Below are 27,562 nucleotides of genomic sequence, written 5' to 3' on the forward strand. Positions count from 1 at the left end.
ACAACAGATTTTTTGACTTCCCCTCCCTGCCGCATAATGTGCTCAATCTTGAAATTTAGCAAGTTTTATTACAGAAATAGGATCCACCGGCCTAAAGAAAAACCCAGCCCTTGGCCTGCACCTAGGGGTGAAATCCAGCAGGTTCTGACAGGTTCTGGAGAACCAGTAGTGGAAATTTTGAGCAGTTCGGAGAACTGGCAGCGGAAATTTTGAGTAGTTCAGAGAACCGGCAAATACCACCTTTGGCTGGGTGGGAATGGAGATTTTGCAATATCCTCCCCCAAGGAGTAGGAAGGGAATGGAGATTTTTCAGTATCCTTCCCCTGCCATGCCCACCAAGCCACGCCCACTAAGCCACACCACACCACGCCCACCAAGCCACGTCTACAGAACCGGTAGTAAAAAAAATTGGATTTCGCCACTGCCTGCACCAGTTCTTTATGCAGATCTCACTGAGTTACTGGGAACCAAAGTCTGCAGCAGAGGAGAAGAGAATACATTCAGTAGGAAAGGCCATGGATTGTTGATCTTGCCAAGCGCTAATGGTTCTTTTTCTATCCCCTTCTCGGGAAAAACAATTTGTTCAGTGTTTTCTTTACTAAATTCTGTCAGGGGTTAATGGCTGATCAGCCTACGTAGGTGGCAGGATGGAACAGGTGTTGAGGTTAAGCACATTATTAGATGTCAGAATAACAGATCCACTGCCTAAAATAAACACTTCTGCTGAATAATGAAAACAGACGGGAGGCCCCAGCGTGGTGCTATCCATCACAACCCCTCTCCCTCTTCACCTGGCAACTCATTTCCCTAACAGGCTCACTTTCGGACCATAAACATCTGTCTGCTAGGTGCCAATCTTCACAGCTGGAATTTTACTACGGTTGCAGAGTTAACTCGAGGAAACAAGCCCTCATTTGAGAGGTGTAAACTCAAGGAAGGCTGGGCAGAAATTCTGGGTGAGGCTGAAACTTCATATGATTTATTAACAATCTGCAATGCGGGGGTGTGTGTGTGTGGAATGGTACGTTTCCCTATCATTATTCACCCTCCCAAAGCACCTTCAAGGGAAAGCACAGATGTGCCCAGCTGTGGGAGGAAGGCGGGAGGTTTTTCATTACCAACTGCCGGCAAATTAGAAGAAGATATATCTCAGCAACCGAAATTCGTAAAACAAAATTTTCTTATTAATAATAGAGGAAGGAAGGAAAGAAGGAAGATAAGTCAGGAGATGCACATCTTCTTGAACCAATATACCTAATGAAGCTAGTACAAACTTCTGTGGGAGGTAAGGAAACAGAATCATAAAACAAAGGTAGTCCTCAACTTACCGCCACAATTGAGCCCAATATTCCTGCTGCTAAGTAAGACAGTTGTTAAGTGAGTTTTGTCCCAGATTACGACCTTTCTTGCCAAAGTTGTTAAGTGAATCATTGCAGTTGTTAAGTGACTAACACGGTTGTTAAGAGAATCTGGCTTCCCCGTTGGCTTTGCTTTTCAGAAGGTGGCAAAAAGTGGCCACCTAACCTTGGGACACTGCTACCGTCGTAAATATGAGTCAGCTGCCAAGGGCCTGAATTTTGATCAGGTGACCATGGGGATGCTGCAAAAGCAATAGCACTTAAGACTCATATACCGCTTCACAGTGCTTTTACAGCCTTCTCTAAGCGGTTTACAGAGTCAGCCTCTTGCCCCCAACGATTTGAGTCCTCATTTTACCAACCTTGGACGGATGGAAGGCTGAGTCAACCTTGAGCCTGGTGAGCTTTGAACTGCCAAACTGCAGGCAGCTGGCAGTCAGTCAGTCAGTCAGCAGAAGTATCCTGCAGTACTGCATTCTAATCACTGCGCCACCGTGGCAATAGTCGTAAGTGTGAAAAATGATCATAAGTCACTTTTTTTTCAGTGCTGTTGTAACTTCAAATGGTCCCTAAATGAGCTGTTATAAACTGAGGATTTAGATACAGAGAACCTCAACTCCGGGTATTTTTAAAATTTGGCCCAGATTATTTTCCCCAGCAGTTTCCCCAGGCAAGCAACCAATGATCTCCAGAAATTGCGTAGCCATTCCGTCTTCACTGCACTGAGATATGTCACAGGCAGCCTTGCCTTGCCCCCAAATTCAACGTCTTGTCCTATTTACTTCAGTTTGGGGCTGATGATTGTTTTACCTATGTTGCTGTGATTCAATCCCACTTGAAAGGCACAGAAAATATTGAACCTCTCATAACCCAGATGATGAGCGCAATTAAGCTAATCCTGACCGCCTAACAAGGACAATATGAATGAATGAATGAAAGCTTTATGCTGAGAGTTCCTTGCAAAGAAATGATTAACCGTATCAGCTGCCTTTCAGGATTCCATTCAAGGGGATTTATTTATTTGGTTGGTGGCTGGATTACATCCTCTGTTTCTACTCTGCCAAGGCAGCTAACTAACTGTAGAAAACAAAAATGGAATATGCAAACAGACTAAAACAGACTAAAATTTACCAGGAACTAGTTAGCAAAATAAAGCAAGGGTTAAAAGCCTGGTGGAAGAGACACATTCTTATAGATTTTTTAAAAGGCTGAGTGATGAGAGGCCAAGAACAACTTCCAGGGAAGTGTGTTCCATAGCTTGCAGGCAGGACACACAACTTCTCCTTTGGGGAAATTTTCTGTTTCCTTAAGCTGCTGTTACATCACAAATAATCTTGTGGGTGGATGCTCAACCACTTGAACACAAAAATTTTCCCAGCTAGTATGAGAGGAGATGAAGAATCAGAATCAACAGTGATGAAAAGCACATAGTATCTAAAAAGGAGATGGCCATCCAACAAATGGAGAAAACATCCTAGGGCTGTGATGGCAAACCTATGGCACACGTGCCACAGGTGGCATGCGGAGTCATAACATAACATAACATAACATAACATAACATAACATAACATAACATAACATAACATAACATAACATAACATAACATAACATAACATAACATAACATAACATAACATAACATCAGAGTTGGAAGGGACCTTGGAGGCCTTCTAGTCCAACCCCCTGCCCAGGCAGGAAACCCTACACCATCTCAGTCAGATGGTTATCCAACATTTTCTTAAAAGCTTCCAGTGTTGGAGCATTCACAACTTCTGAAGGCAAGTCGTTCCACTTATTAATTGTTCTAACTGTCAGGAAATTTCTCCTTAGTTCTAAGTTGCTTCTTTCTTTGATCAGTTTCCACCCATTGCTTCTTGTTCTACCCTCAGGTGCTTTGGAGAACAGCCCGACTCCTCTTCTTTGTGGCAGCCCCTGAGATATTGGAACACAGCTATCATGTCTCCCTAGTCCTTCTTTTGTTAAACTAGACATACCCAGTTCCTGCAACCGTTCTTCATATGTTTTATCCTCCAGTCCCCTAATCATCTTTGTTGCTCTTCTCTGCACTCTTTCTAGAGTCTCAACATCTTTTTTACATCGTGGCGACCAAAACTGGATGCAATATTCCAAGTGTGGCCTTACCAAGGCATTATAAAGTGGTACTTCACGTGATCTTGATTCTATCCCTCTGTTTATGCAGCCCAGAACTGTGTTGGCTTTTTTAACAGCTGCTGCACACTGCTGGCTCATATCTAGATGGTTATCCACTAGGACTCCAAGATCCCTCTCACAGGTACTACTATTGAGCAAGGTACCACATATACGGTACTGGTGCATTTTGTTTTTTTGGCCTAAATGTAGAACCTTACTTTTTTCACTGTTGAATTTCATTTTGTTAGATAGCGCCCAATGTTCAAGTCTGTCAAGATCTTTCTGTAACTTGAGCCTATCTTCTGGAGTGTTGGCTATTCCTGCCAGCTTGGTGTCATCTGCAAATTTGATGAGTTCCCCATCTATCCCCTCTATCCCCCCATGTCGGTGGGCATGCGAGCGTTGCCCTAGTTCAGCTGATTGTCAGGCCTTCTGGGCCCACCAGAAGTCAGGAAACAGGCTGTTTCCTGAGGGGGGCATTTTCGCCCTCCCCAGGCTCCTAGAAAGCCTCTGGAGCCTGGGGAGAGTGAAAAATGGGCCTTCCGGTCCCACTGGAAGTCAGCAAACAGGCCGTTTCCAGCCTCTGGAGGGCCTCCGGGGGTGTGTGAAAGGCCATTTTTGCCCTCCCCAGGCTTCAAGAAAGGCTCTGGAGTCTAGGGAGGGTGAAAAGGGGGCCTTACCAGGCTCACCGTACCATCACATGCCAAAAGCAGGGGGAGCGCAGGGGGAGTCGAAATGAGGTGATTGGTAACCAGTTTATATTTATGACGGGTGCAGGGTCCCGGGGTCATGTGATTATCTTTTGCGACCTCCCCCCCCCCCCCGACAAATAAAGTCAATGGGGGGAATCCAGTTTCACTTAACAACCGTGTCACTAAATTAGCAAAGGCTGTGATTCACTTAACAAAGGTGGCAAGGAAGGTCATCAAATGGAGCAAAACCCACATAACAAAGAGCAACAGAAATTCTGGACTCAGTTGTGGCCATAAGTCGAGGACTACCTGTATGTTATTACAACTCACATAATGCCCATTCATTTTTTTTGTTTTGTTTACATTTATATCCCGCCCTTCTCCGAAGACTCAGGGCGGCTTACAGTGTATAAGGCAATAGTCTCATTCTATTTGTATATTTTTTACAAAGTCAACTTATTGCCCCCCCAACAATCTGGGTCCTCATTTTACCTACCTTATAAAGGATGGAAGGCTGAGTCAACCTTGGGCCGGGCTCGAACCTGCAGTAATTGCAGGCTGCTGTGTTCTAATAACAGGCTTCTTTACAGCCTGAGCTATCATGGCCCATTCATGCTCAGAAAGTTAGAAGTTGTTCCAAGCTGATGTAATCAAAGTTCAAAGTTTCACCAGCATCCTTCTCCTTCTTTCTTGGGATGCTCAGCTGGATGTTTGCAACTCTGCATTAGGAAATATTTCTACCCGTTCTTCGAAAATCCCAGGTTGTTCTGCAACAGGTCATTCCCCTATTTAATTCTCACAAATCCCTTTATAGTTCGGCTGGCTGTAAAAGGATGTCCGTCTCAAAGACACTCAGCCATTGGAATCTGATGCGTCTTCTGGAACTACAGTATATCTTTGCTGGGAGTCCTCTGTGCTGCCCTCCGCACAAGTTGTGTCTTGTGCTTCTTGTGCTTGCCGCTGTTGAAGACTGTGATTCACGAGATGCAGAGGTCAATGAGCATGGTTGCAGGTGGATAGATGGCGCTACCTTATCATGGAGGGTATACAAAGGACTTCCAACTCCTTTGTGCCTTAGCCTGATTGTGACACTCTGACATACAGAATTTCAGAGCTGGAAGGGACCTTGGAGGTCTTCTAGTCCAACCCCCTGCTTCGACAGGAAACCCTATACCACTTCAGACAAATGATTATCCAACATCTTCTTAAAAACCTCCAGTGTTGGAACATCCACAACCTCTGGAGGCAAGCTGTTCCACTGATTAATTGTTCTAACTGTCAGGAAATTTCTCCTTAGTTCTAAGTTGCTTCTCCCCTTGATTAGTTTCTACCCATTGCTTCTTGTCCTGCCCTCAATGCTTTGGAGAATAGCTTGACTCCTTCTTCTTTGTGGCAGCCCCTGAGATATTCAAACACTGCTATCATGTTATCCCTAGTCCTTCTTTTCATTAAAATAAACATATTCAGTTCCTGCATATATTTTAGCCTCCAGTCCCCTAATCATCTTTGCTGCTCTTCTCTGCACTCTTTCTAGAGTCTCCACATCTTTTTTACATCGTGGTGACCAAAACTGAATGCAGTATTCCAAGTGTGGCTTTACCAAGGCATTATAAAGTGGTACCAAAGACATGTACCAAAGTCCACCAGATTTATTTGCAATGAGTACTGAAAGATCCTAGACTACCAATAGGGATACAACAAAGGAGTAACATGTAGCATTGCAACTACAATAGAGGTTGAGATGTTTTCCTGAGCTTTTGTGAAATAACCCAGGCACAAAGAATAAGAAAAACTCTTGGTAGAACAGGCATGCAATTTAGTAAACAAAATGTTACAACTGTAAGAATGAATAGATGTGGGTTATTATGAAATATCGGCAGTCCTCGTCTTACAACCTTAATTGAGCCTGGCAATTATGGTCAAAAGTCAGGATGGCTGTAAAGCAGGTCACTATGGGACCAGACCCATTTTTTATGACCTGTTTTGCAGTGGTCATTAAACAAACCAAAGGTGGGTTTCAGCAGGTTCTGACCAGTTCTGGAGAACCGGTAGTGGAAATTTTGAGTAGTTCAGAGAACCAGTAGTAAAAATTCTGACTGGCCCAGCCCCCATCTATTCTCTGCCTCCCAGGTCCCAGTTAATTGGGTGGAAATGGGGATTTTACAGTAACCTTCCCCTGGAGTGGGGTAGGAATGGAGATTTTATAGTATTGTTCCCCCTGCTGTGCCCACCAAGCCACGCCCACCAAGCCATGCCACACCCACCAAGACGCACCCACAGAACCGGTAGTAAAAATTTTTTGAAACCCACCACTGAAACAAACCCATTGTTTTCGCACTGAGACAACTGGAAGTAAACACTGGTTTTTGACAAAAAAAAATGCAGGCTACCCTGTGGGAGCGGAAACCAAACTCCTCAGCGATCATAATTAAAGCCGGGCGGCAAACTAATCCAAACAATTTCTAAACCGCCCAGCAAGCCCTCGGCAGTGCTAGAAGCTGCCCCAACGATACTGGGAGTGAATAACTCCACTCATCCAATCCCTGCTGGCTTCGGGGGCGCTAAAAACCCCACCAAAAATATCCTGGAATGCCTGCAGCTCAACAGGATTGAAGCAGAAGTAATAATTACTTCTGCAGCCAGCGGAGAAAAAATAAGAAAAATGTTACTCACAAGTATGGTTTTTGTGTTCATGTGACCATGGAGGGGGGCAATGTCAGAACTTCCGAACTGGGTCGTAAAAATTTTTTGGGGGATTTAGTAAGCATTTAACTTCAAATGCTTACTAAGTGACAGATTGTAAGTTTTGAGGGCTGCCTGTAATCTCTGTGTTGTGTCCTCCTCACCTCCATCCGAACAATGGCTTAATTAGCCGGCTCTTATCAGCTCTGGCAGCAAAAGAATCAGCGTCTGCAAAGAGCCCTCGATAGCTGCCAAGACGCTGGTGAGTCACAACCTTCAGCTCTAGTCAATCCGTGGATTTGCCTGATACAAAGAGACACACCAGCTCTTGCTGCCTTTTATATCCTGTGGGGTGTGGCTCCATGACTCAGCACTTCCTAGGCCTGCCCCTCCCCTGTTTCTGTCATTCCCTTCTCTCCTGCCTACGAAACCTGGGACTGAGCCAAGCCTGATTGCTGTCAGATGGGTCTGCAGGTGTGGCCTGGGGGGGGGGAAAGAGTCAAGAGAAGGAGGCCTTGTTATCTCTTTCGCTTGGCCTGCTTCTGGCTCCTGGAGCTGATCCAGGGAGGCTGGTGCTTCCGAGGTAAGTCCTGACAGCCCTTCTCCCTCACTGTCCAAATCACTTTCTGGCAGCAGGCCCGGCTCCAAGGTACTTTCTGGCAGCAAGCCCGGCTCCAAGGCACTTTCGGGCATGGGGCCAGGTTCGGGGGCGGGAGCCATAACACTCTGTTCCGCTCACATGAATGTTTTCCCAGGTGATCGCCATGGATTATCCTCACTGAGGGCCTAACTTACCTCAGCAGTTGGCACTCCTTCAGGAGGTCGGCACTGCAGAAGGACCTCATGATCAAGAGGCACTTCTTTCCCCAGAGGCTCCTGGTCAAAGTTCTTCCTCAGATCTAAGGATAGGAAAGATATAAAACGCACCAGCATTAGCCAATGATACTTACAGTGCAATTTAAAAAGCATAGGGCAAGTTGCAGTAATGGCCAAAATTGCGGAAACCTTTTGGGAAAAGTGTATTTTAGAGGTTTGATGGACAATAACACCACTTTTTTTGGGGGGGTGAGTTTCAAGATAATCCTATTCCACTGCTGAAATGGCCTGGGGATAACCCAGACCTTCCTTAACCCAATTGAAAATCTATGGAGCTGACTAAAGAAACTTTGTAGTCAGAAGCGACCCAGCAATAAAACATATATGGCTAAAACATATGAAGAACAGTTGCAGGAACTGGGTCTAGTTTAATGAAAAGGACTAGGGAAGACATGATAGCAGTGTTCCAATATCTCAGGGGCTGCCACAAAGAAGAGGGAGTCAAGCTATTCTCCAACCTACCTGTGGGTAGGACGAGAAGCAATGGGTGGAAACTAATCAAGGAGAGAAGCAACTTAGAACTAAGGAGAAATTTCCTGACAGTTAAAACAATTAATCAGTGGAACAACTTGCCTCCAGAAGTTGTGAATGCTCCAACACTGGAGGTTTTTAAGATGTTGAAAAACCATTTGTCTGAAGTGATGTAGGGTTTCCTGCCTAAGCAGAGGGTTGGACTAGAAGACCTCCAAGGTCCCTTTCAACCTTGTTATTCTATTCTATTCTATTCTATTCTATTCTATTCTATTCTATTCTATTCTATTCTATTCTATTCTATTCTATTCCTTTTTTTCCTATGGGGATAATTTTTGTATATCTCGCTTTGTCTACGTGTTTCATTTTTCTTCTTTACACTGTAACTGCTACTCTAAAAGCAAATCCTTCATAAAAGTTATTGCATTACATTCTTGATTAAATTATCTTTTGATTGATATATAATTTTATGTTACTACTCTGAAAAAAATGGTGTTATTAACTAATTTTAGAAAATATACTTTTCCCAAAAGGTTTCCACAATTTTGGCCACTACTGTACCTTAAGCCTAAAGAGGCCAAATTTTCATGTCCTATTATTTTTCCTAATACCTGAGAAGCCTCAAATGTCAGACCTCTTAGAAGTTTGGTCCAAAACGTTTGTGTCATTTTTATCTAAAGGTATGAAAGACAGACAAAGAGGCAGCAAAAGATGAATGTATTTCCTTATATTTTAAAGAACATCCCATTATTTGAAATGCTAAAATGGAATATCTTTCAAAGCACAGCAGATATGCAGCTTAACTGAAACGAAAAGAATAACTACTGAAAGAAAATAGGCCTTTGGAGGATTCCACTCTTCTCCCCTTGATGTTTTTGTGCTCAATGGTGCTTCTTGGAAAAACAATTGTTCCTTCGGTGTTTTGCAGGAAATTGCAGGATAGCAATAGCAATAGCACTTAGAATTATATACCGCTTTACAGTGTCTTACAGCCCTCTATAAGCAGTTTACAGAGTCAGCATATTGCCCCCAACAATCTGGCTCCTCATTTTACCCACCTCGGAAGGATGGAAGGCTGAATCAACCTTGAGCCTGGTGAGATTCGAACTGCCAAATTGCAGGCAGCCAGCAGTCAGCAGAAGTAGCCTCCAGTATTACACTCTAACTACTGTGCCGCCACGGTCATTTAGCAAAACCAGCAGCAGAGAGAGTTCCTTTTGTGACCCAAAACTAAAATAATCTCACAAAAAAGCTTGGAGAATATTCAGGAAGCACATGTTTTTATGAAAGGACTACCCTTTCTGTTCAGTTCTGATACTGAAAACAAATTACAGAATGCAGGATTTTAAGTGTCAAGCATGATGGTAGCTTCCAATTGATGGATTTTAAGATTCTCTGACACACCTACAGTTTCTACAAGCCCGAAAATCGTTTTAATGAAGAACATGAGTAAGACAACCCAGAAGAAAAGATAGATGTAAAGAATGAATCAGTAGGTGGCGCTAAGATCTACTAAATTCCTCCTAAGCATTTTGACAAACTAAGGCCCTAATATATATATATATATATATGCTTTCCCAAACAATTATTTTTGGGGGATGATTATGATGAATACACTGATGATAATTTGTAACCTAACTTCATGGAATGAGTTCTACAATGATTAGAGATATCACAATACCATCAGCCTCTTGGGAGGTCAGTAATGAAATAGTTTTGGCGCAGCTATTGCTGCTTTCATTGCAAGCATGCAAAGGATATGACAGGCTTTTATAAGTCAAACAAATCACAGCTTAACATAAATTGCTGCAATCATATAAAACATTTAATGTCTGAACAGTTATGTTCACATAACATACTGAGCTCATTTTTTTTTTAAAAAAACCTTAGCTTGGTGAACATGACAAGACTCAGAACACTTGATTAGTTAATGGTTAGGTGCGTTGTGCAAACTCATGGCTTAATCTCATTTACCAGGTTTCATGTGATATCAGCCTATGTGACCAACATAACTTGGTACCTCCAGATATTTGGGACTGCAACTCAACCCGGTTCCAGCCATGATGTCTAAATACCTTTCAGAGTAAATTTAAGGAGAATGAAACTGGGGTTATTGCTGGTTAAAGAAAACAAAATATAGAAGAAATGTAACTAAGATGCTATGCCTTTAGATCTGAACCTCTCACTCCTGTAGATAGTGAACCTAAGAAAAGCTGAATATGTCAATCAGGGACTGTGAAAAAGGATTCTAGCCACTTTTGCATTTTTGTCTGTTTTGTTTTCCAGGGTGTGTTTTCTTCTGCATGTGGGGGACGCCTGTCAGCTTGGGAAGCTACACTAGGCCAAAGGCTTCCATGCTGCCACTTTCTCCTGTGTGGGAAAGTAAGAGTCAAGGGGTGGTAGTCTGGGGTTTTGTACTACTGAGGGAAAACCCGGATCTCCAGATGCCAGTTTACCTATGCTAGTAAAAGAACTTTGAAAGATGTTTGCCTCGGAGTCTTTTCTGCAGGAGGGTTTTTTTTCTGGAACGCTGACATGATTCCTGCTCCAGAGCTATTTCAATAACCAAACTGCAAGAACTCCAGTTCCTCGCTTGTGTTATTATAAACAATCTCAGCTAAAAAGAAAGCAAGTCACATGTTTGTGTGCCAGCTGGTAAGCCGACATAAACAGTATCCTCATTCCTATCTCAGCTACACTACTGAATAAGACATTCATAACAATTTAGAATCCAGGTCAACGATAACATTTAGTCTGAAGACCCCCCTCCCAGGGAGGAAAATGCTCTCTCTGTTGACTTACGATCCCAAAATAACGGATTTCAGATGATATTCTGTTAAAAATCAGGGTTCCTTAAAAAAGTTAAAGAGGGATTTTCCACAGCGTTCTGCTTCTTTTCTGCACTGTGTAGCTGCCAAAAATAGAAATATTGTTCTAGCGCCTCCTACTCTTGCAGAGGCACAAAATGACTTCATCTACCTGGCCAGGGTCCATCTGCAGTATATACGTCTAGAATGTGACCTGGCTGCAGAAAGTCCAAAAATCAGAGAAGATGTGACTGGACAAGCTAAAGGCTAGAAAAGTGCTGTCCTGAAAAATCAGGGGGAAACTGATGGGCAACTTGGACAGCCATAGAAATCCCCCCTCCCCAAAGGAACATAAGTTGGCTGCCATGTCTCTGGTGGAAATTGTTTAGAAATCAGAAACTCTGGAGACGCAATTGACCAGAAACACATAAATCAGAGACAACTGCAGTTGGAGAGAATGAAGAACAAGGATTACTGAAGGGAAGCTTTTGCCTCAAGAGTGACCATCTTGGAACACTTTTGAGGGAACAGCATATTATCATCTTCATTTAACAACCCCATAATCCCTTGCGGAGTGGAGTCTGGGCAACTGAACGGAGCTATCAGAGTATTTTAATGGCCAGATGCCCTTCCTGTCGCCAATGCAGAGTTTTTGTTTATGTCGTGTCCCACTCCTCCGCTGACGGCCGGGTCAGGGAAATCCGAATCAGGCTTGCCTCTGCAGCTCTGCCCAAAGTCCTAGCAAAGTCCTCAGAGCAGGCAGGAGACCAGTAAGTGACTTCAGCAAGATAAGTTCGACTTTGCCTGACTCAGAGACTGCCAGAAAGCAGATCCTTTATATAGGCCATGGGGTGTGGCTCCATGACTCAGCACTCATTAAGGCCTGCCCCTCCCTTCCTTCTGTTGCCTCCGCCTATCCAGTCTTCTGATGCGAGGGTCACTCCAATCAGCAGCTGTTGGAAGTAAACTTTCCTCAGGCTCACATGCTGTGGAGGAGGGGGAGGGGTCTAGCTGCTCCGTTTGCCTGGGCATGGAGCCAGGGCTGGGGCTGGGGGATGCTCCCTCCTCTGCAGCCTGCTTGGGCATGGAGCCAGGGCTGGGACCGGGAGGTGCCCCCTCCTCTGCAGCTTGTCTGGGTATGGAGCCAGGACTGGGGCCGGGAGGCATACATTCCTCCGTGTTCGGGAACAGATAAGCAGACCCCGGCTGCTGTGAGAGCGGACAAGACACAACAGTTTAGCAGATATATTCTCCGTGTGCCCAGAGAGCGAAACATCTGCCTCTACCTAGGATTGAACTCAAAGCCTCCTGATTGTGAGGCGAGAGCTGCATCTCTAGGCCACCATACCACTCCTCTGTGGGAACAGCATATAATATGGAGAAAAAGCTGCAGCAGGACCAAGGAAACTTGTCCATCTTCTGTGGATCACAGCTTTAATCCAAAATTAGCTTTATTTTCTTCTATGAGCAGATTTTTTTAAAAACATGATTGCTCCTTCCCGATAAAAATAAAAAAAAAGTACCAATGAATTTCTTCTTCCAGTAAAGGATATCTCAGTATAGCTACTTCTCTCTTGGACACACACAAGCCTTTCATTAGCTAATAGTCTATAAAACATTTGAGCGAGTGAATTATTTTGATGTGGCCGTTCGTGATATTCCCCTTTTTTTCTGCAGGATATGTAAGTGCACTAAACACCAGCCAGTGAAGTCATAACGTGAAAAGATCTTCAAAAAGAAAGAAAGAAGGAAAAAGAATTTCCCCAAACCTACATGCTATCCGAACGTAAGCTCGGCGACTTTTGGTGGTTCCAGCAGAACTCCAGGCCACACACTGACACCAGTAATCTTCTAGGCCAAACAGCTCCTCCACTTGCTGGCGAGAGACTTCGATCTGGACTTCTCTTACAAGGAGCCCTGGAAACAAAGAAATCCCAAAAAAGCGAATTATTATGGAGTTGGAAGAACCAAGAACTGGAAGAATTAGGTAAAGGTAAAGTTTCCCCTTGTATATATATGCCAGTCATTCCCAACTCTAGGAGGCGGTGCTCATCTCCGTTTCAAAGCCGAAGAGCCAGCGCTGTCCGAAGACGTCTCCATGGTCATGTGGTCGGCATGACTAAACACCAAAGGCGCACGTAACACTGTTACCTTCCCACCAAAGGTGGCCCCTATTTTTCTACTTGCATTTTTTACATGCTTTCCAACTACTAGGTTGGCAGAAGCTGGGACAAGTAGCGGGAGCTCACACCATTACGGGGCACTAGGGATCTGAACCACTGAACTGCCAACCTTTCGATCGACAAGCTCAGCGTCTTAGCCACTGAGCCACCAGTCCCTCACGGGAAGAATTGCCATAGGTTTAAATGAAACACCATCTATGAAGAAGGGAGGAATACACCCCCATGCGTATCAGAGACAGATGAAAAAAAAAATTAAGTCTACCGCTGAGGTTTACAGCAATGTTCTCTCTAAAGATCAACATACGACAAACCCAAGTGTTTGTTTATGATACGTTTGTGTAACTTTGCGTTACATCTGAGCTTTGTGTACAATTATTGTACACAATGGGCATGACACATTTGAGCTTTGCGTGCAACTGTTTATCTCCTTCCGTTTCTTATGTGCATCATTTTTAGATTAGGTTGTGTGGATACACAGTACTACAAAAGTTGCACACATAGTTTACATGTAATGAAAAAAGGATATTATTGGCTTTCCCCCCCTTTTGCTTACATCATTTTATCATGTAATCATTTTCTTACATGATTTAAGATTCAAATCTTCTTCATGATGCGTATTTAGCTAATCGCATCACAGGGTTAAATGTGATAATACTATTTGCTAGACAATCAGCAAAGAGACTTTTGTTATCAGGCTCGTGGTCTGAGTTTCAATATAATAATGGTAATAATAATAGTATTATTTTATAATAATTATTATGAGCCATGGTGGCGCAGTGGTTAGAATGCAGTACTGCAGGCTATTTCTGCTGACTGCTGGCTGCTTGCAATTTGGCAGTTTGAATCTCACCAGACTCAAGGGTGACTCAGCCTTCCATCCTTCCAAGGGGGGTAAAATGAGGAGCCAGATTGTTGTGGGCAATATGCTGACTCTGTAAACCGCTTAGAGAGTAAGGCACTGTAAAGCGGTATATAAGTCTAAGTGCTATTGCTATTATTAATAACAATGGTATTAATTATTATATTATTATAGCCAAACTTGGCTATCAAACAGCCCCCCCCCCAAAATGCTACTAAAATCTCACATTTAACCTAACCTAACCTAACCTAACCTAACCTAACCTAACCTAACCTAACCTAACCTAACCTAACCTAACCTAACCTAACCTAATAACAGAGTTGGAAGGGATCTTGGAGGTCTTCTAGTCCAACCCCCTGCTTAGACAGGAAACCCTACACCATTTCAGACAAATGGCTATCCAACATTTTCTTTAAAATTTCCAGTGTTGGTGCATTCACCAACTTATTGATTGTTCTAACTGTCAGGAAATTTCTCCTTAGTTCTAAGTTGCTTCTCTCCTTGATTAGTTTCCACCCATTGCTTCTTGTTCTACCCTCAGGTGCTTTGTAGAATAGTTTGACTCCCTCTTCTTTGTGGCAACCCCTGAGATATTGGAACACTGCTATCATGTCTCCCCTAGTCCTTCTTTTCATTAAACTAGACATACTGAGTTCCTGCAACTGTTCTTCATATGTTTTATCCTCCAGTCCCCTAATCATCTGTGTTGTTCTTCTCGACACTCTTTCTAGAGTCTCAGCATCTTTTTTACATTGTGGCGACCAAAACTGAATGCAATATTCCAAGTGTGGCCTTACCAAGGCATTATAAAGTGGCACTAACACTTCATGTGATCTTGATTCTATCCCTCTGTTTATGCAGCCCAGAACTGTGTTGGCTTTTTTGGCAGCTGCTGCACACTGCTGGCTCATATCTAAATGGTTGTCCACTAGGACTCCAATATCCCTCTCATGGTTACTACTATTGAGCAAAGTACCACGTATACAGTACCTGTGTATTTCATTTTTTTTGCCTAAATGTAGAACCTTACTTTTTTCACTGTTGAATTTCATTTTGTTAGTTACATTCGCTTTACATGTATGAACCGAAGGTTTATGGAAAACCAGAAACTGAAATCCGGTCATCGACAAGTATGGTAATAATTTTTTAGCACAGTTATAGTAATGGAATTTGGCCTAGGGAAATGTGCTAGAAAAGCAATTAATCTGTGTAAAATCCTGGTAATGGAATTGAGATGCTGAACGGCCAAACCACTAGGATGAAGCCTACAAGTATCTGGACATTTTACAGTTGGATAATATCAAACATGGACAAGTTAAAAATGTGCTTAGTAAAGAATATATCCAAAGAATGACTCCGGGCTCCGTTTTCGCTGGCAGAGAGCTGCAGGAGCCTGTCGCGGCCAAAAACGGAGCCTGGGCAGGCCATGCACAGCCTCCCCGACCTCCATTTTTACTGCCAGAGGCCATTGCAGCTGAAAGCGGAGCCCGGGAGGGCTGCATGCGGCCTTGCCAAGCTCCATTTTTGCCGGCAGAGGCACTGCGGCCGGGTCCTTCTGTGTTTTCAGGGCAGGCCCGTGGGCCAGATCTAAGCTCCCCGCAGGCTGGATCCGGCCTGCGGGCCTTGAGTTTGACACCCCTGTGTTAAACTTTCAAGCGGAATAGGAAAACCCACCAGCCATTGATCATCGACGGCTAGTGGTCAGGTCTGTAATAAACTCGCATCTGTTTCAAGAATATGATGTCATTGCAAGTTAAGCTGTACGCCTCCTCTGTTTTACCCCTGCCTTCATTGCTACCCTTTCCCATCATGGCCTCCATTCAACAAAGAGGCACAGCATCATGTCCTTTAATTTCACTGCCTTAATACATGCCTACAAAGGAAGAGAGTGGCTTCAGCAGCCATTAACTGTTTCTGATAAAAAAAAAAGAGAGAGAAAGAGAGAACAATTACCCTCTATTTCACCCTGCACAGATCCTCTAATGAGTGATGGCCTTAAAGATAAGCAATGTTTGAGAACTGTCTTTATTTAAGAAGGTTGATGCTTCAAGGAAGATAGCGTGTGGCACCGATAGTAATTTGAAACTGGGAAATCTTGGTAAAGGTTGCCACGTCCTCCTGCTCTTCTTGAGCCTGGGAAGTTGTCATTTGATTAATAAAAAAAAAATCCCCAAAGCTTTTATTCCTCCCTCCCCCACCAGCTTGCAATATAAAATCTTAGACTATCACAATCTTAGACTCCGTATTATTGGAAAATAGTTTGAAGAATGAAGAATGGTTGCAAAAATTTGGTATGGCTAGCGTAGAGTCATGCCGGCCACATAACCACGGAGACGTCTTCTGACAGCGCTGGCTCTTCGGCTCTTCGGAGATGAGCACCGCCCCCTAGAGTCGGCAACAACTAGCACGTATGTGCGAGGGGAACCTTTACCTTTAGCCTAGAGAAGGACCAGAGGTGACATGATAGCAGTATTCCAGTATTTGAGGGGCTGCCACAAAGAAGAGTGGGGGGTGTTTCAACTTATTTTCGAAAGCACCTGAAGGCAGGACAAGAAACAATGGATGACAGAAGCAACCTGGAATTAAGAAGACACTTTCTAACAGCGAGAACAATTAATCAACTTGCCTTCAGAAGGTGTGGGTATTTCATCACTGAAGGCTTTTAAGAAGAGACTGGACAACCCCTTGTCTGAAATGGTAGTCTTCTGCTTTAGCAGGAGGTTGGACTAGAAGACCTCCAAGGTCCCTCCCAGCTCTATTCTGTTTGATTGAATTCATTGGTTTGCTTGCTTCCTACAACTCACAGATGTTTTCAAGGATGAATATCATTACTTTCTGGGTTAAAGGGGGTTCTCTTTCCTCTATTCTTCCCCACAAAACTTTTGTCAGATTTACTTCATGTCTAAAGGGATAGACAGGAGCAGTGGTGGGATTCAGCCAGTTCGCACCACTTCGGGAGAACCGGTTGTTAACTTTGTGAGCCGTTTGGCAAATTGGTTGTTGGAAGAAATCATTAGGGTAGAGAACCGGTTGTTAAATTACTTGAATCCCACCACTGGACAGGAGCATATCAAATCAAAAACATAGGACACTTCGGTTTTATTATACATCGCCAAGAGTCAGTTTGGAGTCGGGCGGTGCCTACATTGAATAAAGGTAAAGGTTCCCCTCGCACATATGTGCTAGTCGTTCCCAACTCTAGGGGGCGGTGCTCATCTCTGTTTCAAAGCCGAGGAGCCAGTGCTGTCGGAAGATGTTTCCATAGTCATGTGGTCGGCATGACTAAATGCCAAAGGGGCACGGAACATGTTACCTTCCCACCAAAGGTGGTCCCTATTTTTCTACTTGCATTTTTTACGTGCTTTCGAACTGCTAGGTTGGCAGAAGCTGGGACAAGTAATGGGAGCTCACCCCGTTACGCGGCACTAGGGATTCGAACCGATGAACTGTCGACCTTTCGATCGACAAGCTCAGTGTCTTAGCCATTGAGCCACCGCATCCCAGTTCTACACTGAATACATTAAATTAAATTAAAATCCTTCGGTAGCCACAGAATGGCTGGTTTCACAAAACTCACTAAATCAAAGCTAAGTGCTTTCTCTTTGAACCTTCCTGTTATCTGTCGCTCAAGTTATCTGAAAAGGGGGCTGTGAAGATCCAGGAAGAGTGTTGGGAAAACCAAGAATACAATTTTAAGCTCTTTGACGAGGGCTGCTATTTAAAAGAAACACAGTGATTAAAAAAAAAGACAAAGCAGAGAATGTTTTCTTGAGGCAGGAGAGAAGGAGAAGGACAGGTACTTCCTAAGAACAATGAAGCTGAGCCAATTAAGAAGAAAGGAGACGAAGGGGAAAGAGATGCATCTATTCAACCAACACTTTGCCAACTCTGCAAAATGAGGCTTGCTTCTTTGAAGACGATGAAGCATATCTTGATATTTGGCATAAATCAGAAATTATACTGGTGGATACATGCTTTCTATGGAGTCCTTGGTGCTCTTAGAGTTAGTTGTTTGCTTGTAGACATTTCAATACCTGACTAGGTAACATAATCAATGCTAATGAGTGTGGTGTTTGTTCCCTGTTTAGATATAGTGATTTGACCTGCCAATGTTGGGAAAGTACGGTTTTCTCCTTTGTAGTTTCTTGATTAAGGTATTGTTTTCTGCTTGATTGTTTGTCAGGTGTTATTTCCTCCTTATTGGCCGCTGGAAATAATCATTCCTGTTGTTTTTGTTTTGTGTTCTTAGCTTTTTTATTCTCTCTTTTAAGTTGATTATAAGCAACTTAAACTTATATTACGTATCTGGCTAAATCTGGTGTGTTGTGTATTGCCACTTCTTTCTCTTTCTCTTTCTCCTGATTCTATGGACATAAAGAGTGCTGTGAGATCGAACGAAACCATAATTTAATCTTCTTCTATTTTCGGTTTTTGATTTTTTTTTTGAAAGCACCCAAAACTGCACAATTCAACCCTGAGCTACACATATTCTCTTCTACTGTTTTCCTTCTACTCAGATAAAAATTCAGTGCCAGACTCTTGATTATTAAAGTAACGTGAATGCTAGTTGCAACTATGAGGCTTTAGTAGGCATTGCGTTGAGTCCACCCATTCCTTCAGCCATAGCCAGCAAACTCCATTCCATATTTCCTTGCTGCATGGCTTCTCTGAATCATAGCCGAGTACGTCTGGCTCCTTTAGCTGGTGTGACAATAACACAGTTGAGATTACAAGGGGAACATGTAGCTAGGAGTCTCTTGGGGCAAAAGAGGCTCCTGCCTGTTGCAAATCCATTTGCTATTCGTGTTACCAACTTCCACGCCAATTAAATAATTTAACCCTTGACGGCATTTCATATGGACGTTTGCACAAGTTCAGCACTGCATAACAGACTTATTAAATAGACTTTATTAAATGGAAGCTTTCGTTATAGCTATATCTTCTTCTTGCTGTATTTATTTTACTTTAAAAAAAAACAACCAAAGTGAAATGAATCTAGCAAATGAAAAAGAAGTTATCAGGATTGCTTTGGTAATAGTTATACATCTTACAGCCACTTCTCATTAATATAAATAATAGAGGGCCCAGATTTAAACAAGGTTTATTCAAAATAAAATTAAAAAGTCACTACATAAAATAGGCATCGGACCTGGAAGCCTTAACCCTGTGATTTAAGGGAAGTATGAGATAAGAAGAGGGCTAATCTGTAATCCATCTACTTTTTAGATGGCGTCTAAACTACTAAGTTCAAGTGTCTTTTAAAGCTTGCCTCGACTACCTGCTAGAAAGATCAACATGGATATATGGTGAGGGAACCCGACTGAAACATAGTTTGTAAAATATGAACATACAGAAACAATTCTTCTCTCCACAACACTACTTCAAAAATTTTAGCAAGGGGTTCTCTGCCCGGTTGCTGGGTGGCCGTGGGCATGGTGGGCATGGCGTAGTTGACCTCCTGCACCATGGTGACTTTTTGCCATCCCCGGGCTCCGGAGGCTTTTCTTGAGCCTTCGGGAGGACGAAAACAGCCTCCCCAGGCTCCAGAGACCCTCTGGAGGCCACAAACGGAACTTCTAGTAGGCCCGTTTTTTGCCCTCCCTGAATCTCCGTATGCACCCTGCACTTACCTGCATCCAAAATGGGCCACATGGGGACTCCTGGGAGGGGTGGGGCGGAGTGGGCGGGGCCAGCCAGGAGTAGGATTTTTGGCCTAGTAGGCCTTCCTGCAGCCACCTGGGAAGCCAAAACTGGGGACTTCTGGAAGGGGTGGGGCGGAGCCAGTCAGCAATTTAACAACTGATTCAGCCAAAGTGGTGCGAACCGGTTAAATCCCACCACTGGGTGTGTCCCTAAAAATGCTAAGGACAACAAGCTCAACTTGGTGACCTCAGTTAGTTGATTACGAGGCTCCCCCTCTGGCACTTTCTGCCTGAAACTGACTAGATATTAATCAGTTTCACACTGAAGGCTTTCCTCCAAGCACAAATTTAATTTTTCATTCTGGTTGTAATTTTGAACGGTTGCTATCTGAAGTGGTCAGTAACAATGCCTACCCAGAGCCATCTTCCTATATCCCCCCCACTCCCAAATTCTACATAAGAAGAGTCTTGCTGGATTAAAGGCATACTTTAGCCTTCTGTCCCAAAGGAACATTATTCCTGTTCCAGGAATAATGACTTCTGGAAACTCACAAGTGGTGCATGAGTGCACACTCAGGAAGTGATCCTGCTGTCAAGTTGAAGTCAATTACCGTTATGAATTGTAAGCAAGGATAATAAAGTGTGAATAATCTGAAAGTTTATGTACAGTAGGTGATCTGTGCATAAATAAATAAATCATCTAATTACCTTTGGAGCAATTCAAATTATTAGAGAGCAGGTTTTTTTTAAAAAATGGAAGTCAGTTATATAAGGATAATACATTACAGAAAACATCAGGAGGATACAAGGACCTCTGAACTGGTGGCACACAGGCAAAATACGTTTGTTGGAAAGGTATTCTCTAGATCAGAGGTCTCCAACCTTGGCCAGTTTAAGACTTGTGGACTTCAACTCCCAGAGTTCCTCAGCCAGCTTTGCTGGCTGTGGAACTCTGGGAGTTGAAGTCCAGAAGTCTTAAAGTGACCAAGGTTGGAGACCCCTGCTCTAGATGAGAGGTCCTAGCTCAGAGACAAGAGCATTAGGAGATTGGATAACTGGAATTTGGTTATACTTGTGATATAATGACTAGAACAGGGGTGTCAAACTCAAGGCCCGTGGCCCAGATGTGGCCTGTGGGGTGCTTACAGGGCTGCCCTGGCAACAGTGAAGGACCAGGCCGCAGTGCCTCTGCCTGTGAAAACAGCCACATGTGGCCCTCCCGAGCTCCGTTTTCACCGGCAGAGGGTTGCAGGAGGCCGTCGCAGCCGGAAACGAAGCTCAGGAGCCCATTTACACTGGCAGAATGCTCTGGCCACCACAGGTGCCCCCGGCATACAGCGATGTCGCACTGGCCACTCCTCCCCGCCACCCCCCCCCCAAGATCAAACACAACCCTGATGCGGCCCTCAATGAAATCGAGTTTGACACCCCTGGACTAGAATGTGCCCAAACCGACTTCACTGTCTTCATGAGTAGTAGAAAATGGTGCATGTTGGTAGATTCATCTATATTTATAGTACTCTAATCTGTTCCCCGTCCATTTTATGAAAACATGTTATGAAAAGGCTTTGATTGACCAAAGCCCTGATAGTCAGTAGTGGTCAATATTTATAGGTGGTGACCATAGCAGTTACAAGAAACTTGGAGTGGAAGAGGAACGTATAAGTAAAGTGTATGCATCAGTGGTGGGTTTCAAATTTTTTTACTACCGGTTCTGTGGATGTAACTTGGTGGACGTGGCATGGCTTGGTAGGTGTGGCTTGGTGGGTATGGCAGGGGCAGGATACTGTAAAATCTCCATTCCCACCCCAATTCAGGGGGAGGTTACTGCAAAATCCCCATTTCTTCCCGATCAGCTGAGACTTGGGAGGCAGAGAATAGATAGGGGCGGGGTGAAATGCTCCCGGTTTGGACCGGATCGCCTGATGGTGGCAGGTGGTTCAGAGAAACGATAGCAAAAATCCCTGCATCCTGCCTCTGCCCAGCTGAGTCACGCAATCATCAGAGGGTTGTTTTTTTTTACTTTTAAAAGCATTTTTTCTTTCATGATCACGCAGCTCAGCTGGGATCTTTAGAGCCTTTTAAAAGCATTTTTTCTATAACCTCTTCGGCCGAAGAGGTTGTAAAAAATGCTTTTAAAAGGTTCTGACGATCCCAGCTGAGTTGCCTGATCGTCAGAGGCTTTTTTTTCTTTGAAAGGCAAAAAAAAATGCTTTTAAAAGAAAACAAAAGCCTCTGACGATCAGGCAACTCAGCTGGGTTCATCAGAACCTTTTAAAAGCATTTTTTTACAACCTCTTTGCCGAGAGGTTGTAGAAAAAATGCTTTTAAAAGTTAAAAAAAAGTTGACCACGCCTACCCAGTCACATTACCCCACCAAGCCATGCCCACAGAACCGGTAGTAACAAATTTTACATTTCACCACTGGGCGGGTCCAGTCAGAATTTTTACTACCGGTTCTCCGACCTATTCAAAATTTCTGCTACTGGTACTCCAGAATTGGTCAGAACCTGCTGAAACCCACCTCTAGTATGCATGTGTGTATATTGTATACTGTGAAACCAGGAGGAATTAGAACAGTGTAATAGATGCGAATAAAAATGGTCTGAATTTTGGAGTGTAGCTGATGAATACATGCAGGGAATGAAGATGTTGGTTTAATTAAGAATGAACTACTGAAATATATGGCAACATTTCTGAATTATTGTCACTTAGATCAGTTAGAGGTTGACACACTGAAATGCCGCTTGGAGACCCAAGAATCAATGAGAGAATGACTGTTTGTGGAGTTTCCATTTAGAAAAAGGTTTCTTGATTTCAAGCTTATGGTTTAAACTAAAGTCTAGTTATGGATACACATGATAAATGAATAATATCTAGAATTATGACTGATACGATGATGATGAACACTTTAGTGAAGGGAGTGGGAGGCACCGTTTATCGGTGGTTCTCCTCCTATCTCTCCGACCGGTCGCAGTCGGTGTTGACAGGGGGGCAGAGGTCGGCCCCGAGGCGCCTCACTTGTGGGGTGCCGCAGGGATCGATCCTCTCGCCCCTTCTGTTCAACATCTACATGAAGCCGCTGGGTGAGATCATCAGTGGGTTCGGTGTGAGGTACCAGCTGTACGCGGATGACACCCAGCTGTACTTGTCCACACCGGACCACCCCAACGGTTATCAAGTGCTGTCCCGGTGCCTGGAGGCCGTCGGGTCTGGATGGGGAGAAACAGGCTCAAGCTCAATCCTCCAAGACAGAGTGGCTGTGGATGCGGCATCCCGGTACAGTCAGCTAAATCCGCGGCTGACCATCGGTGGCGAGTCATTGGCCCCGATGGAGAGGGTGCGCAACTTAGCGTCCTCCTGGATGAGCGGCTGTCTCTAGAAGATCATTTGACGGCCGTCTCCAGGAGAGCGTTCTACCAGGTTCGCCTGGTGCGCCAGTTGCGCCTTTCTGGACCGGGAGGCCCTATGCACGGTCACTCACGCCTTGTGACGCCTCGCCTGGATTACTGCAACACTCTCTACATGGGGCTTCCTTGAAGGGCATCCGGAGGCTGCAGTTAGTCAGAATGCGGCTGCGCGGGTGATAGAGGAGCCCTCGTGGCTCCGCATAACACCCATCCTGCGCAGGCTGCACTGGCTACCTGTGGCCTTCCGGGTGCGCTTCAAGGTTTTGGTGACCACCTTTAAAGCGCTCCATGGCATAGGGCCGGGTTATCTGGGACCGCCTACTGCGACCAGATACCTCTCACCGACCGTGCGCTCTCACAGAGGGACTCCTCAGGGTGCCGTCAGCTAGGCAGTGTCGTTTGGCGGCGCCCAGGAAGGGCCTTCTCTGTGGGGCTCCCACCCTCTGGAGCGAACTCCCCAGGACTCCGTCAACTTCCTGACCTTCGAACCTTCCGTCGCGAGCTCAAGACACATTTATTCATCTGTGCAGGACTGGCTTAGATTTTAAATTTAGAGGGGTTTTAAATTGATTTTAATATTTATATTTTATATTTATATTTCTATTTTTAATAATTCGGGCGTTAGAATAAGTTTTTTAAGGATTATTTTAATTTGTATATTGATGTTTTATATGCCTGTGAACCGCCCTGAGTCCTTTGGGAGATAGGGCGGTATATAAATTCGAATAATAAATAAAATAAATAAATAAAATATCAGCTAATGAGAGGTTCTGAATGTGGTTGAGATCATTTCTTAGCAGGGTCAGAATGGATCCTGGGGTGAAAATGGAAGAAAAGAAGTGAAATAAACAAGAGCAAAAGTAGAACAATTGCAATAAGATGTTTCAAAGCCGGGATCTCCAACCTTGGTAACCTTAAGCCTGGCGGACTTCAAATCCCAGAATTCTGGGAGTTGAAATCCTCCAGGCTTAAAGTTGCCAAGGTTGGAGAGCCCTGTTTCAAAGCATGAAACATTAAAAATAATAGAGAAAATTAATTTTTCAGGAGAAGTAAGGGAAGAAGGAAAAACAGATGCAGAAGCTATGTGGAATTGAAGGTTGAGCGTTACTGCTACAAAAATATAGAAAAGTAGCAAAGGAATGATTAAGATTGTTAAAGAGTATGAGAAAATGCAGAATGATTTTGATGGAAATAAGCAATTGCTTTGGAAGTTGTTGAAACAAGCTGTGCCCAGATCCTCCAGCAGAGTTGAGTGCAATCAAAAAGAAAAGTAATGAAATGCTCCAATTATCCCAGGACGGTGACTAGATTTGGTGTAAGGATTTACCTAAGGCATTTGATGACAGAAGTTTCTTAAAACTGGTCTTGAATAATAATCCAGTTTCCAAAAGGCATTTTTACTGGTATTTACACCGATGCCTATCAGAATATTTCAAAGCTGCCTCTCTTAAAACCAATAAACAATCAAACAAAGGATTGGGACCGGTTCAGATTCCAGCATGCTAAAATTGCCAGGAGAATGTGGAATTAACTCTGATATGGACTCCATTATTCTATTTCAGTCTATATAGGAATATGAAACCTTTCCTTGATCGTATCAAAAGGCCATTTAGTTGAGCATCCTGTTCTTAACAATAAACAATCAAATGCCTCTGGGAAACACACAAGCGAGGCATGAAAACAAAACAAAACAAAAAAAGTAGCTTTGTAACTAAATCTGTCCTACACAGATGTGTAGATTCTAATTTAAATTTTGCAAACAAAGTCTATTGATCTGCTGCACTCCTTGGCTTATTTTTAGGAAGAATCAAGCAATGATTTCTCAAAGCAGGCTCTATAAGCCAGGGATGTCAAACTCGATTTCATTGAGGGCCACATCGGGGTTGTGTTTGATCTTGGGGGACCAGGGTTGGCATGGCATTGCCAGTCCAAAGTCACTCGTGTCTGGGCCGCCTGTAGCGGTGCTTCTGCCACTCGGCCCTCTGGAGCTCCGATTTCACTGGCAGAGGGTTACAGGAGGCCATGGCAGCCGAAAATGGAGCTCAGGAGCCCATTTTCGCTGGCGGAAGCACAGCGGGCCAGTCCTTCGCTGTTTCCAGGGCGACCCTGAAGGCCAGATCTAAATACCACACGGGCCAGATCCGGCCCCCGGGCCTCGAGTTTGACACCTTTGCTCTAAGCTGGAGAGGTTTGAACTGTTATGAGCTAATTGTGTATTAGTTTGTTAAAACAAATTGTAGGCCACCTCTTGATTAACTGTAGGCCACTTTGAAGAGGTCTCCGCTGAAAGTCCAAGAAGATAAGAGTCATTGAAGTTTAAGGGAAATAAGACATCTAACTTCACGGTTACCAGTGATGGGTTTCAAATTTTTTTACTATGGGTTCTGTGGGTGTGGCTTGGTGGGTGTGGCATGGCTTGGTAGGCATGGCTTGGTGGGCGTGGCGGGGGAAGGATACTGTAAAATTTCATTCCCACCACACTCCGGGGGAAGGATACTGCAAAATCCCCATTTCTTCCCGATCAGCTGGGACTCGAAAGGCAGAGAATAGATGGGGGTGGCGCCAGTCAAAATTTTTACTACCGGTTCTCTGAACTATTCAAAATTTCCACTACCGGTTCTCCAGAACTGGTCAGAACCTGCTGAAACCCACCTCTGACCGTTACATTAATAACTTATTTACTTTGGTGCACAAACTCTAGTTATTTCCATTACAGAAAGTCGCTTGAATATAGCCTTAAAAGCCGTAACGGCATTATAGATAAAAAACTAGGTTTAGATAAAAAACTAGGTTTCAGATCAGATTCCCGGCTCTCTTATCTCTTGCCCATAAACAATTGACTAGCATCCCTCTTGTTTCTTCCTATGCTCTTAGCAAATGTGTTATCTATGAAAGAATTTTATCTTCCACGCTCTAAGAAATGTTTTTTTCTTAACAGCTTCACGTTAAATACTTCGCTGAAAAGTTTTCCTGAAGTAGCTGTGTATTATGAGGTTAGTGCAATTACAGTAGTATGAAGTTATTCAGACGATATAATATTGAAATCACAAACCTGTGCAAGATCCCCCTCCTCCCCATTATGATACAAGTTAACTAACATCTCCAAAAATGTATGGATGGAAACTTGTCTACTGTGAGGATTATACACTTCTCCAATTTTTGCAATGTAGCTCAGGGGTTTTAAGACTGGATTTAAAAACATGGGTATTAAAAATGTTACTTCAGGGTGAAAACCATATTTAGAAATGCATCCTGTGACATAAAATTCACTCAAAAATGGATATTTTTTGTGAGGAATTATGCTCAATTTGGGAAGGTTCATGCCCTTCTCTCAACGGCATGCTTAGCATCTCTGACACGCACCCTCCCTGCTTCTCTGCTGCTGTGAGCCAGTTTGGTGTAACGGATAAAGGCACCAGACTGGAAACTCAGAGACCGTGAGTTCTAATCCCGCCTTAGGCCCAAAGCCAGCTGGAGATCTGGGGACAGTTACTCTCTCTTGGCCCAAGGAAGAAGACAATGGCAAACCACTTTAAAAATTACAGGGGGAAGTTGCCAGGAATCAAAATTGACTTGAAAACACACTTTGTTCTTTGTTGCTGCTGTGCTACTGAATTTAAAACAGCTGACTGGCACACTAGCAGCAATCCGATTCCGTGCTTGCAGCTAGCCTCCTTGTTTTAACAGCAAACAGACACACACACACACACACATCAATGGTGGGTTTCAAAATTTTTAATACTGTTACTGTGGGTGTGGCTTGGTGGGCGTGGCATTGGAAGGATACTGTAAAATCTCCATTCCCTCCCCACTCTAGGGGAGGTTATTGCAAAATCCCCATTTCCTCCTGATCAGCTGGGACTTGGGAGGCAGAGAATAGATGGGGGCGGCGCCAGTCAGAATTTTTACTACCAGTTCTCTGAACTACTCAAAATTTTCGCTACTGGTTCTCCAGAACAGGTCAGAAACCTGCTGAAACCCACCTCTAACACACACACACACACACACACACACTTATTGTCTGCACTTAGGACAGATCTCTGCCTCCACCCTTGTTCGAATGCCACCGACTTCATTTGAATAGCTTCTTCCTAATTCTCGCCTTTCAGATGCATCAGACTAAATGTAAAAAACACCTTTTATTTATTTATTTTATTATTTAAATTTTTATACCGCCCTTCTCCCGAAGGACTCAGGGCGGTTCACAGCCAGATAAAAATATACAATAATATTACAATATAAATACAATTAAAATACAATTAAAAAACTTATTCAATTGGCCGAGATTTAAAAAATTTAGGATAAATAATAAAAAACCCCTTAAAAAACCCATAAATTTAAAAACTAATCCAGTCCTGCGCAGATGAATAAGTGAGTTTTAAGCTCGCGACGAAAGGTTCGGAGGTCCGGAAGTTGACGGAGTCCTGGGGGG

At 43.7% G+C, this 27,562-nt stretch overlaps 1 protein-coding gene across 3 annotated transcripts in view; it reads right to left on the bottom strand.

Moving 5' to 3' along the window:
• UNC5B (unc-5 netrin receptor B) overlaps positions 1-27,562 on the bottom strand; it is a 321,982-nt gene that overhangs the window by 54,704 nt on the left and 239,716 nt on the right. For all 3 annotated transcript variants that reach the window (XM_058189390.1, XM_058189389.1, XM_058189388.1), the window contains exons 3-4: positions 12,810-12,953; positions 7,678-7,781 (exon numbers count right to left, since the gene is read on the bottom strand). In XM_058189390.1, the coding sequence (XP_058045373.1) occupies positions 7,678-7,781; positions 12,810-12,953 (248 nt within the window). The remainder of the gene's footprint in view (positions 1-7,677; positions 7,782-12,809; positions 12,954-27,562) is intronic.

Source organism: Ahaetulla prasina, chromosome 6 (assembly GCF_028640845.1).
Source record: "Ahaetulla prasina isolate Xishuangbanna chromosome 6, ASM2864084v1, whole genome shotgun sequence".
NCBI lineage: Eukaryota > Metazoa > Chordata > Lepidosauria > Squamata > Colubridae > Ahaetulla > Ahaetulla prasina.